Raw genomic sequence first — 13,110 nt, 5'->3', positions numbered from 1 at the left:
CACGCGTCAGTTGAACTGCGATCGAAGTGTGGTCGACGAATAGTTTAGTTACAGAGCAACTCGCAGTATACAAGGTAACTAAAACAGCATGTTTAATGCTCTTCGACTCACAACTAATTATCGAAGCGACAGGACAACTGCACACGTCAGTTGAATTGCGATCGAAATGTGGTCGGCGTATAATTTAGTTACAGAACTCGCCGTAGACAAGGTAACTAAAATAGCATGGGTAATGCTCATCAACACACAACTAATTATCGATGCGACAGTACAACTGCACACGTCAGTTGAACCCGGATCGAAGTGTGGTCGGCGCATAATTTAGTTACAGAGCAACTCGCAGTATACAAAGTAACTAAAAAATACGAGCAGTATTACAATGTATGGGAAGACAATGCATACACCGAATAACCATAATAAAAAACAGAAGTACTACACGCAACAAAAAACCATAAGAATGCGTACATTCACCAACAGCTTTTATTGTAACCTGTTATATGTCACGAAGTGTCGAGCAAAAACTCCAAAGTGAATAAAACACAAATTCACTGTCTTTTCTGAGAGATCTGTTGTGCCACCACGAGTGGACCAAACTGTTTGAGTCCTTCAACATCTTCTGTGGAGATATCTCTAAGATAATGCGAAGCAAACACTGAAGTAGATCTCCAAAAGCAGCCCTCCATAATAGCTTGTAGCGAACAATTACTGTGGAGTGCTAATGTTGAAGCGATGGCTCGAACTTCGTGCGGATGAGAGGAGGTGGGAGGTGCAAGTCCTTGCGCCTCGTAAGCTCTGAGAATTACCGCTCTCAACCAAAATGAGAGAGTATTACGTGTAATCTCTTTCTTTGCATTGGTTGAGAGCGGTATGAACAGCCGTCGAAAATGTTGTCGTCGCTGTTCAGAACGCTGCAGGTAAATACGAAACGCACGAACTGGGCACAAGGTGAGATCAGCGTGATCACGAGGGCCCATAATGGCAGACAAGGAAGGAATGTTGAACATTCTCGGATCTTGGCCAGGAAGTTAATTTTTCGCTAAAAAATCCCATCGGAGACCAAGATGGACGTCACAATCCATCGTCGACGTCGAGTGTGGAGGCGTAGATGAAGGAGCTGCTGTACTAGTTGACGGGCCATGGACCCCTGACGTAGTCGTATCCTTCTTGGTCGACGCCATCGAGGCGAGGACCGCCGCCGTGTCTGGGCTATCAAAGCCGGGTCGATATGAAAGTGAGACGAGGTCGTCGTTCTGTCACTATCTTCACTACGACGCTGAACCCCCAAACTCTCCCTGCGAGAACGTCGCACGTCCCCATGGGGACGAGGGCTACGATCTCTAACCGTAGAAGTACTACGATCCCCATCGTAGAATAGTTGACGGGCCATGGACCCCTGACGTAGTCGTATCCTTCTTGGTCGACGCCGTCGAGGCGAGGACCGCCGCCGTGATCTGGTCTATCAAAGCCGGGTCGATATGAAAGTGAGACGAGGTCGTCGTTCTGTCACTATCTTCACTACGACGCTGAACCCCCAAATTCTCCCTGCGAGAACGTCGCACGTCCCCATGGGGACGAGAGCTACGATCTCTAACTGTAGAAGTACTACGATCCCCATCGTAGTTATCGTTGCCATGGTTACGCTGATCGAACGTAATCCGACCGACGTCATTGGCATGTATTTCCGTAATTCTCGCAGCCGTAGCCAGCGAGAGAAGGAAAAACCGTTTTCTGAGACAATAAGTCGAACGCGACCTGATCGAGAGGCTCGTAAGCCTGACTAGACAGGATGCGCAGAACGACATCGAGGTCCCAGGCCGGCGGTCGGAATTTACGTGACTGATCTTCAACCATGAAGGCACGTAGAATCTTCTGCAACTCCGGTACGGTAGTGAGCTTGTCGCCCGTAGGAGACGGCACTACTGAAGCCAAAGCTGCCAGATATGTCGAGATCGTCGACCCTTTCAGACGCCGAGATGACCGGAGAGAGACTAGGAACTCCGCCACCTGTGGTGGGGTCGCTACCGCCGGGTTGAAGCCATGAGACCTGGCGAAAATGGAGAAAGTGGTCCACTTGTCATCTTACAGCTTACGAGTCGTAACTCGATGTGCCGACGAGACAAGCGCTGCCGCTTTAGCCGAATAGCCTTTCTTCATTAACGAGGTCTTAAGCAAACCCAGGCGTGAAGCTGGAAGTTCTTTATCCCCGGATGCAAGTCGTCGGTGTGAGGATGAAGAAGGAGGTCGTCTCGATCTGGCAACGGGAACGGTGGTTGAACGATGATCTGAAGAAGTTCCGGGAACCATGTTCTGGCCGGCCAATAAGGCGCGACCAAAAGCAGACGTAGGTTGGCCGTTTGACGAACTTTCACCAGTTGCGATGGTAACAGCACCGTTGGTGGAAACGCGTAAGCGTCTAGACCCCCCACGATATCGCTAGAGCGTCGTGGTCCCATGCCCATGGGTCTGGAACCGGCGACACGAATCGAGGGAGGCGGTTGTTGTACGGGGCAGCAAAGAGATCTACTTGGGGCAACCAGAGTCGATCTGTCAGCAGATGAAAGACTGTCGGGTGGATCATCCACTCCGTGGGAGACGGCCTCGATGGTCTCGACAGGGCGTCGGCAATCACATTCTTGGCCCCCGGGATGTGACGGGCGCGTACGCCCATGTCCAAGTCGTCGACGAGGGCGAAGAACCTGAATGTCCGGTCCAGAAGGGCCGCCGACTGAGTTGTTCCCTGTTTGTTGACACAGAGGACAACTGTGGAGTTGTCCGACTGTATCATCAGCCGTTTCCGACGGAGTCGAAGTTTCCAAAACTCGACCGCCCGAATCACTGCTTCCATCTCGAGGTAGTTGATGTGGAGGACCTTTTCTACTGGCGACCACCGCCTGGCCGCTTGGTCGTCCCCGAAGTGCGCTCCCAAGCCTTCCAATGACGCGTCTACGAATAGGTGTAGTATGAACGGAGGCTCGCTCATAAAGACGCCCTCGCAAACGTTCGACGGCTGGAGCCACCACTCCAAATGACAACGTAGCTGCGCCGGAAGTGGAACCAGGAGATTGGGAAACTCCAGGTGGGGGTACAGCAATCTCTGCAGTGGACGAAGTTGAAGACGACCTCGACGGGTCAAGTCTTGGGCCGATGTCAACAGACCGAGGACTTCCTGTCACGTGTGCACCGACGACGAGGCATGTAGACGTCACGGAACGCTGCTGACAATCTTGTCCCAACGGTCTTGAGGTACCTGGACCAGATTGTCTCCCGTCTGGAAGCGTATCCTAATGTACTGTAGAACCCGAGGTGGTACCAAGTTCGACTTTTGAAAGTTGACGATCCACCCGAGGTACCGTAGTAGACTCAGGGTGGTCGCCAACTCACCTTGATAGGCTACTGTAAACTGGTGAGCTTGGAGCCCGACGTCTAGGTAGAAGGCGACCCTGATCGCCTGCCGATGGAGCCATTCTACGACCGTCTTCATGATCCGTGTGAAAAAGCACGGGGCCGTAGAAATTCCAATCGGGAGGGCCGCCCACTGGTAATGAATACCTTGGCATTCGAATCGGAGGTACTTCTGGAACTCGGAAGCTATTGGTACATGTAGATACGCGTCCTGAAGGTCTAACGAGACGAGGAAGTCGTTCGGTAATATCATCCGACGCAGAGAGCTGAGGGATGTCAAGTTGAATGTGTCGGGTGGTTGGAGGTATGTTGCGTTGAGGAAAACCCACTTGTGGGCATAGTGACGAAGTCGCCCCCCTACCGGTAGCTCGTCTAAAGGTAGTGTCACCGGGGGAGACTCCAACCACGGCGACGGCGGGGGAAGGGACCTCACTTCCTCCCCCGCTGGTACTTTCCCCCTCTGGGAAACTTGGAAAAGGAGACCTGGCGACCTTTCCTGTCGGAACCTCCCTTGCGGGACGGCTGTCGAGGCACGTCCCTACGGAAAGCCCGTTGCACATTCTCGTTTCGGTAACGTCGTCGTGGGGCGTTCGAAACCGGTGGCCGTCTGGACAGGTTGGGTGAAGCCGAAATGATGATGTCACGCTCGGCTTCCCTGGAGTACTTGTCCAGAACGTCGTTGGTACAACCGTCGAACAACTGTTGCGATGTCCACGGGGCCCGTAAGAGTGACCTGCCATGACGATCAGGTAGGTCAGTGCAGTCGATGTAACCATGGCGATGCGCCGTAGTAATCTGGCCCGATACATATCAGGAATGGGCGAGGACGTCCTAGATCCACCGTTGCATACAGGTGAGGACCGATGGCACCGTCCTGTCGTCCTCGTCCTGGGGTTCTTTCACCTCAAAGTACACTGAGAGGGCCTTGATCGCTGTCGACAGCATAGCAAGCGTTTGCAGCTGGTGACGAACAGCAGTGCCCATGGATTCCAAATGTGGAGGGTGCTGGTCTCTTGAAGAGCAGCCCCCAGTCCAAATCCCTAGTCATGGGTGACGAAAACGGCATGCCATAGATCGGGAAACGAGATCGACCAGGCGGCTTGCAGAAGCTCTGCCCAGGCAGAGCAGAGCCAAAGTTCTGGTCCATATCGTGAGCCATGGCTCTGAAGACATCGGGAGGAGAAAACTGAAGAGACTGCGGTGTATCCGAATCGTACATTCGACGACCACGATGACGATGAACGCCCTCGTGTCGTGTACTGTCTCACGACGAGGCACTCATCCTGTCGTCCCGACTTGAACGGGAACGACTTCTGTGTCCACTGTCGTCCCGCACGACGTCCCTATCGTCGTTGGTTGAACGAGATGCGGACCGACTGGGGACCGTAGTCCCCTCATGGTCCTCGTCACCACCCGGTCCCGTCGTAACGGGGGAGGCTGAGTGACGCTCTCGATCAACCGAATGACGAAGACCAGTCGTGCGGGTAGTATCATCAGCAGGCGAACGGTCACGTGTTGAAAGCTGAAGTTGACTGAGGCGGGTCTTTTTCAACTGATTTCTGAGGTGTGGTCGACTCGCCACCCCCAGGGCCTGATGCGGAGGGTGCAGAGTCCAAGGATCCAACCGATGACCATATCCGCTTGTAGCGCTGGTCAGCGGCCTGCTTCGCCAACGAACGAAGATACAAGTTAAAGTTTATTGAAGACAAGTTCTCACATTTTTTACAACGTTTATTCCACGAATACGTTGAAAACCCGTCCTTAATGATGCAGGAAGGACAATACTTGTGAGGGTCTACTTTAGACAGTTTTCGTTGACACGAGGCACAAATGCCCGACATATTGCCACGTGTAGAATCACTGTCAAACAGCGAAACACGCGTTGAACACAAACAATGGATTACCAAGGATTACATTCCAGGAGTCTACAGGTAAGACATATTATGACTTTATTAGAACAACTGTAGATAAGCGATAAGTACTAGTTGAATACAAACTAGCATCTACCGCGAAAGACTTTCTCGAGCGACTAGCGCAGAGGCGCGCTGAGAGATTTGTGACATGTCATAGGGAGGTGCGTGCGCAACCGGACGGAAACAAGTTTAATGTTTACATTCCAGCTTCTGGCTTCCTCTAAACGTGCGACTAGACGTGAGGGTATGAGAGATACCCATTTGTACGACTGAAAACAGACTAAAACATATTATTTCATATCGAGTATTAAGTTCCGTGGACATTTTTGTTTGTCAAAATGAAGCTGTTAGCAGTACTTTTAACACTTAAGACGCTGCTTATTACTGTCTACAAACTGAAAAAGTTGGAAGAATGATGTTGGATGATAAAAATAATCTCACCCGAGTGTCTTATGATATCAAATATATAAACAATCGTTGACATGACAAGGACATAGGAAAGTCTGCTATTCAGAAAAACTCTTTGAGTGAGTGAGTGAGTGGGTGGGTTGGAGGGTGAGTGAGTGAGTGAGTGAGTGAGTGAGTGAGTGAGTGAGTTTTGCAACGTTTTGAAGGGTATTTCAGGTACATAACAACATGTCAGCTCTATGAAAGCCCAAACTGACGCAGGTCTTTGATGACTGCACTTTGGTGAAACCCACAAGCTTGGGTACATGGATGACAAACCAAGGACATTATCACGGCAAATCTGGGGTTCAAACCAATAATCATAGGTGTCTGGCATGCCTAAGGGACACAACTCTGTACAGCAAAATACAGCGCTGTAGATCACATGGCCACCTGTCCCCATGCTATTATTGTGAACAAGACAGGTCTTCATTACCTGCACATGGCCCCATGATGAGCGAGATCTGGGGTATCACACCCGATGCGTTGACATTTCTCTGGAAGATGTCAGCATATCCTGCCAGAGATTCCACCCCTTCCTGGATTCTGGCCCCGCCCGAGTCGTTGAGACCGATCACTGGGGCACCGACCAGCATCGCTTGGTCCATGATCTGTAATACACACACAACTATGTCAACAAGTTTGTCCTAGCAACACTACCAAGAAGGTCAGTTAGGGAGTGAGTGTGGTTTTACGCTGCTTTTAAAAGTTTTCCAGCAATATCACCGTGGGGGACACCAGAAAAGATGAGTGAGTGAGTGTGTTTTTACGCGGCTTTCAGCAATATTACAGCAATATCATGGTGGGGGACACTAGAAAGGGTGAGTGAGTGAATATAGTTTTACGCCATTATTAGCAATATTCCAACAATTTCACGGTGGGGACACCAGAAATGGGTTTCACGCATTGTACCCATGTGAGGAATTAAACCTGGACCTTCGCCATGTTGATGGAATGCTTTAACCACTGGGCTACCCTACCGCCCCTACCAAGAAGGAGACAGTGTTGAGCGAGTGAGTGGGCAATATTCCACCTTTAACATGGCAGCATGTACCGGTAGATAATGGTCACGCAAACCACACTTTCATTAAAATCAGATATTTCAATCCGATAAACCCTCAGTGAACCATTCATATCAAGGATGCATGGCTTCTTAAACCAATGAGACGTCAGCTTTCTAAAATGATTCAATTTCATTTCTTTACCATTGTTTATCACCTTGATTTGGAAATTTTGATCTAAAAAACACACATTATATTCTAAAAAAGTACAGCCTTTTGGGCATGGATACCATGGTGCTCAACAGCATCATGATGTATAAAATATCCACAACCATACAATAGCATGGCTCTTATTTTTGCATTTGGAACTCCCCAATCATATCCAGCTTGAGATACAGCAATCAAACATGCTTGTCACTCACTTGTACCAAGACTTTAGAAGCCTTGACCCAGATTGGTGGGGTTTTGCAACAACCTCGCTCAACGTGTCAGTTAGGCATTTATTATTATATGTATTTATTTAAAAAAACATTTGCTTTACTGGTAATTGTGAATTTCATTCTGTTCGTTTATTTCTTTGTTTAAAGCCACACTCAGCAATATTCCAGCTATATGACAGCAGTCTCACTCTGTAAATAATCAAGTCTGGATCAGACAATCCAGTGATTGATATTGTGAATATTCCAAGTCACTGAATCTGAGCAACAGATACATTTGGTTCACTCATACAACCAGCACAGGCTGCAGGAGACTATTCTAAGGCTATCCGTATTATTTTCTGTGTTTCCTATCTCTGTCATAAATCAGTCGCTATGACAATAGTTGTCATAGCGACTGATTTATGACATCTCCCGCCCACCCTGAATTTTCATTCCGTCGTGAAATGATATAAAGCTTTTCTAACCTCAATTTCCCCTGCTGCTGTGGAAATTAATGCCCCAATGTGATAAAAAAAAATACTCTGACCATTGCACACTGAGTAAAAAATCAAGGTCAACTTGATCTATATTTATCAAAATTTAGTTCACAAAAAGCGACTCAATCAACACCATAAATTAATTGAAAGACTATTACAAAATGTTCTAAATTACAAAATTAGTGAAAAACAGGTTTTTCTTATAAAAAATTCTAATTTCTTTCCCCGCCCACCTGCCTGCTCTCTTGTCAGTTCAGGTTAGGAGTCAAAACTATTTCAGACAATGACCTGAATTCTGATAACTGATAATAACAACCCCTAACAATCTGAAATTCAGGCTCCCATTACCATCAAACAAACTGTCTAAGGATAGCAGGCAGTTGCACCCCTGTCAACCTACCTTGCATATCTTCTTTGCATGGGCGCCCGACAAACTTCCACCAAACACAGTAAAGTCCTGAAACAAACAAGCTCAGTCTATAAATAATGGGAACATATTCTGAAAGTATGCTAAACATGGTATTGGTATCATTCATATTCATTTAACTGAAATGAGCATGTTTCTTTTTTCTTGTTGAAATAATAAGTAAATTTTTGTCAACATGGACATCAATATTAACATGCACTAATATAAATAAATGTTTAACACTGAATTGCTGTCTCCAGGACCACAGCAGTTAAAATGTTTATGGATGATTCCTGAATCATAATGTTTTGTTTGTTTGATGTTTGTTTAACGCCGCACTCAGCAGTATTCCAGCTATATGACGGCGGTCTGTAATTAATCGAGGCTGGACCAGACAATCCAGTGATTGAGATCATGAGCATCGATCCATGCAATTGGGTTATGATGACATTCTTCAACCAAGTCAGCGAGCCTGACCACCCGATCCCGTTAGTCACCTCTTACGACAAGCATAGTCACCTTTTACGGCAAGCATGGGAAGTTGAAGACTGATTCTACCCCGGATCTTCCCAGGTCCTGAATCATAATGAAGCCCCCGGCACCATTCCACAAAGGAATTTTAGTATGGGAGTTAAGATCGTCTCTATAGCCTTACAACTATTGTAAGTCACTGTTAAATGAAGAAGATTTTATGACACTTCACCAACTTTGTGACATACTTTTGAAGGATTTTTTTAAAATTCCATGGAATCATAAAATTATTGGAAGAATATTGTAAAAAATTAAACTTGAAGAAACCTTCAAAAACCAAAGTAGACAGCCATGCTGATACATGTTTTTCATGGAAGAAAGGCTTAAGATATCATCGCACAAAACTAAAGGTTGTTGGAAAGATGGAAAGAAGAAAAGGTAGTGAATATAACATGGCCAAATATTTTATAAAACCATTTAAACAACAGTTGCAGTTCTGGTTGCTTCACAGGACTTTACCGGTGAACACGTATTTGATGAAAATGAAAAACTTGCTGAAAGCAATCTTTGTACATTATGAAAGGAAGAACCTGAATCTATCATCTTTTCTGGGAATGTAGAGAAAGTAAACCAGTTTTGCGTAAACTATGGATGTGAATCACATGAGGTTGCTACGAAGGAGAATTAAACTTTGGCTGCGATCTAGTGTTGTTTAGGGGTTCTTCTAATTTTTAGTTTCATGTGCAGAATGCAGAATGCAAAACATGTCACCAAATATCATGAATATAATACATTCTAACATAGACTTAATAGATGATTATCAACTGAAAGGAAAAGGTATTACAATATAGCTAACCAGGGAATATCCTTGTAAACAGGCAACATGCAAAGATTTAGTTGATGGAAACTATTCCTGACTTGTTGGTTATTGGGTGGTTTATTTGTTTTGTTTTTTTAAAAGAAAGGGTAAAAGTGAAAGAATTATACATATAAAAACCAAGAATGCTGTATCTAGTTACCCTAATATCTATTCTATTTTGTACAACCTATATTCTGGAAATAAAAAGAATAATATTTTAGCAATTTAGGAATCATATGTATTAACTTTGTCAAGTGAATGTTGGAGAAACATGCAGATCTTTTAACCATACAATTACTTCCTCATCTGTTCCAGTAGTTGATGTTTCATATATATATTGGCTGGCATAATCTATGTTTACTAGAACAAAAGAGACTATCTGCAAAAGCAGACATGGTGTGTTAAGCAAGGGAGATAACTTAGCAGGGGAGATAACTTACCTGGCTGAAGACAAACACCAGCCGTCCATTGATGTAGCCCCTGCCTGTCACTACACTGTCACCAGGATACTAGACAGAAAATTTGATAAACTAAAAACTTGAAATTAAAATTATTATAAAGCTCTCATCTCAAACATGCTGATTAATATAGTACAGTTCTGATTGCATCAATTCATTCAGCTTTTATTCATAGCGAAAGCAATATGTGCATAGTTCACAGATTTGACAAAGAAAATCTTCATGAAATATTTTTGGGGATAATAGGACTTCCTAAACATGATGAATACTAATATAATTGATAACAGAATATGTTTTGATACTGACAAAGTGAGTTAATATGGTTTTACGCCGCTTTTAGCAATATTCCAGCAATATCACGGCTGGGGACACCAGAAATGGGCTTAACACATTGTACCCATGTCGGGAATCGAACCCGGGTCTTCGGCGTGATGAGCGAACGCTTTAACCACTAGGCTACCCAACCGCCCCGATACTGACAAACATGATGGTTGATGGCTATGGTCCTTTGTATTACATGATTAAAAAACAATCAGTAATATGTAAACAAGGTAAAACAGTATTAAAAAGGAAAAAACATTAAATGTTTTACATAAGTCCAGTTGAGCTGACAAAATTTATTAATTTAGCAAAATCAAATGACAATCTATGTACTGGGTATATTCCTTGATGTAACCATGGTAACAAATTGAACCAATGGAAATACCTTAATACTCATGAAAAAACTTGTCTGGCAATTTTTCCATGATTTTGAAATTGTATCTATGCCAAACTCGCATTCAGTTGCATTTTGTGGTTGTTGATTTCAAGCATGTGAGCGAGAGACATTCTGTTACGTGATTGTTAGTTGAGATGGTGATGGTGACGTCACTTCCTACAAAGCCATGGTGGTGTATGAGTCCTGGACCCACTTGCACAAAGCGATCTTAGCGCTTAGATGATCGTAACTCCCATACTTTAACATAGGCTTACAATAGTTGTAGCGCTAAGATCGCTTTGTGCAAGTGGGCCCAGGACATATAATAATACAAAGGACATGTATACGATGCACTGGGAGGTTAGTGATACTGGTGGCAGCCATGGCAAGAGAAACGCTAAAATGGGAGTACCTTTTCTTTTTCCATGTTGAAGTCGGTGCAGGCATGTTCAAGAAACATGTCATACTCAACGAATGAGTCGGAATCAAGCAGAAGGTGAACTCGCTCCCGTGCTGTCAGCTTGCCCTGTAATGGAGGCCATGACATTGGCAATATGGATAATGTGAGGATTTACAGCACACACTTTATAACACAAACTATATTCAACACTTACCATGCACACGTGAAAGATGAATGTTTATCAGACACATATTTAGCCAACATCTATAATTCAAAATCCAAAATTTTTTGAAATATCTGAAAGGATACCTCTCTGCCTCAAGCTCTAAGGACACTTCCAGAGAAGGCCACGTCTGACTGCCAAATCTAAATGAAGGATGCATTGGTTCTTGAGCCAATCAGATGTATTTTAGTCTGAACTTTCAAAACCATTAACCCGTAAGTAAGTATAAATAGTAGCCATGGAAACACCCACAGCACAAAGCACTTTGTTTGAACATTTTAAAGCATAACCCAGTTGTAAACATCTCTTAAACATTGTTAAAATCTTGACAATCCATTCATGTGTAGATCAATTAATTTCAATTTCTGCAGAATGTTCTGTCTACTGTTAACTTGTTAAGTAAACATTTTGATACTTACTTCTGGCATCATTCTAATATTGTCTTATCCCCATTTGTCAATGGACTATGATATAACTCAGTTTACCAATTAAACATTCTGTTGACCAGAGTGAGTGAGCGAGTGAGTTGGGTTTAATGCCGCTTTTAACAGTATTCCAGTTATATCAAGGCGTATCAGCTTAGTTTTGGAGGAAAGTCTGAGGTGATGCAGATCTTAGACGTTTACCACTTTGGTGCTGTCAACCTGAACTAAGTAGTCTGCATATTTATGTTGAAAAATAAGGTAGCGGTAGTGTCCTGATTTTGCCCTATTTGGGACTCCATAAACAACTTTTCCAGAGCACCTTAAGAATACAGTATCACAACTTCTTGTGAGAACAATCTCTGCCATGGGTCACATGTCTCAAACATTTGTCAAAGACAGCAACTAGTTTTTGTAAGAATCCGCCGGATGCGAACTCATGACCTATGGATTGTCAGCCCGACAGCTAACTGACTGAGCTACGTCCACACTGTAAAACTAAGTGCAAATTACCTAGTCATGCCTACGCCCTTATGGAACTGAACAAAAATGGTCGAATAGTTGACAGTCACTTACGAAGGTTACAGGTACCGCAATAAGCTAAGAGTTCTCCCCGCTTGTCAAAGTGAGCGTGAGGCCCAATTTACACTTGGTGAAACTAACGTAAATAAAGAACTTTAATAAGTAAACAGACTGGTAAAAAATGCATAGTTAGATAAATTAAAGTATACTTGATACCGAGAACATGAATAATCATAAAGGTTAGTGAGAGTGTTTTATTTCGTTTTTGCGTACATAACAAATACACTGATACCCCGAGGTTGCAGGCTAAAACTAATGATTGAACTGAAGGAGGAATGCGAAATCAGTGAAGCGAGAAACACAGCCGGAGACAATTACTATATTTGTGCTATATTGCTGTGGCCAGCATCGCTGCAGTCAGTAGCAGCTTGCTAACATAACGTGAATAGGAATGGTATGCTAATTGGTAGTATCCATGGTTCACCAAATTGTTAACCGGTAATATCTGTTAAAAAGCAGATGACAACGCAAGGTGAATGTTTTATATGCCGCTGATATTCATCATGTTTATAAAAATTGCTTCTTGCATTTCTTATGTGAGACATATTTCATGTTAGATGCCTAAGAGTAACAGCTGAGAAGCCTAAAATTACCTTTTTGTGTTGTGTATCTATTCTCTTTTGACCACCGCCTAACAGCGCTCTCTGGCGAGTTGTCTCGATCCTCTTTTTAACTCCCAGAGTATGCTCAGTACTTCCAGCGACGACAGCGCACCATTTTTCTTGTGAACGAAGGGGAATCACGTTTCTTGATAGAAGAGATCGTGAAAGCCTCATGAAGGTCGCCATGATTTTTATAGCAATGTCAAGGACAAATGTTATGCAGCAGATTCTTTCTCGACAACAGGCGCTGTACATGACTTCACATACTGGAGCGAGTCCTATTATCTATGTACGAAGCTCTAAGAAGTAAA

The 13,110-nt window shown here is 44.3% G+C and overlaps 1 protein-coding gene across 1 annotated transcript in view; it reads right to left on the bottom strand.

Annotated features, from left to right (window-relative positions):
- Positions 1–13,012, bottom strand: part of LOC124147817 (propionyl-CoA carboxylase beta chain, mitochondrial-like) — a 90,265-nt gene extending 77,253 nt beyond the window's left edge. Inside the window, exons 1-5 of the mRNA XM_046518603.2 lie at positions 12,791–13,012; positions 10,983–11,096; positions 9,856–9,924; positions 8,080–8,136; positions 6,199–6,373 (exon numbers count right to left, since the gene is read on the bottom strand). Coding sequence (XP_046374559.1) covers positions 6,199–6,373; positions 8,080–8,136; positions 9,856–9,924; positions 10,983–11,096; positions 12,791–12,985 — 610 coding nt within the window. The 5' untranslated portion in view covers positions 12,986–13,012. The remainder of the gene's footprint in view (positions 1–6,198; positions 6,374–8,079; positions 8,137–9,855; positions 9,925–10,982; positions 11,097–12,790) is intronic.
- Positions 13,013–13,110: the final 98 nt, after the last annotated feature.

This window comes from Haliotis rufescens, unplaced genomic scaffold (genome assembly GCF_023055435.1).
Source record: "Haliotis rufescens isolate VD_foot unplaced genomic scaffold, xgHalRufe1.0.p SCAF_9, whole genome shotgun sequence".
NCBI lineage: Eukaryota > Metazoa > Mollusca > Gastropoda > Lepetellida > Haliotidae > Haliotis > Haliotis rufescens.
Note: the sequence above shows the minus strand (reverse complement) of the source record. Positions and strands in the feature narration are given on the sequence as shown.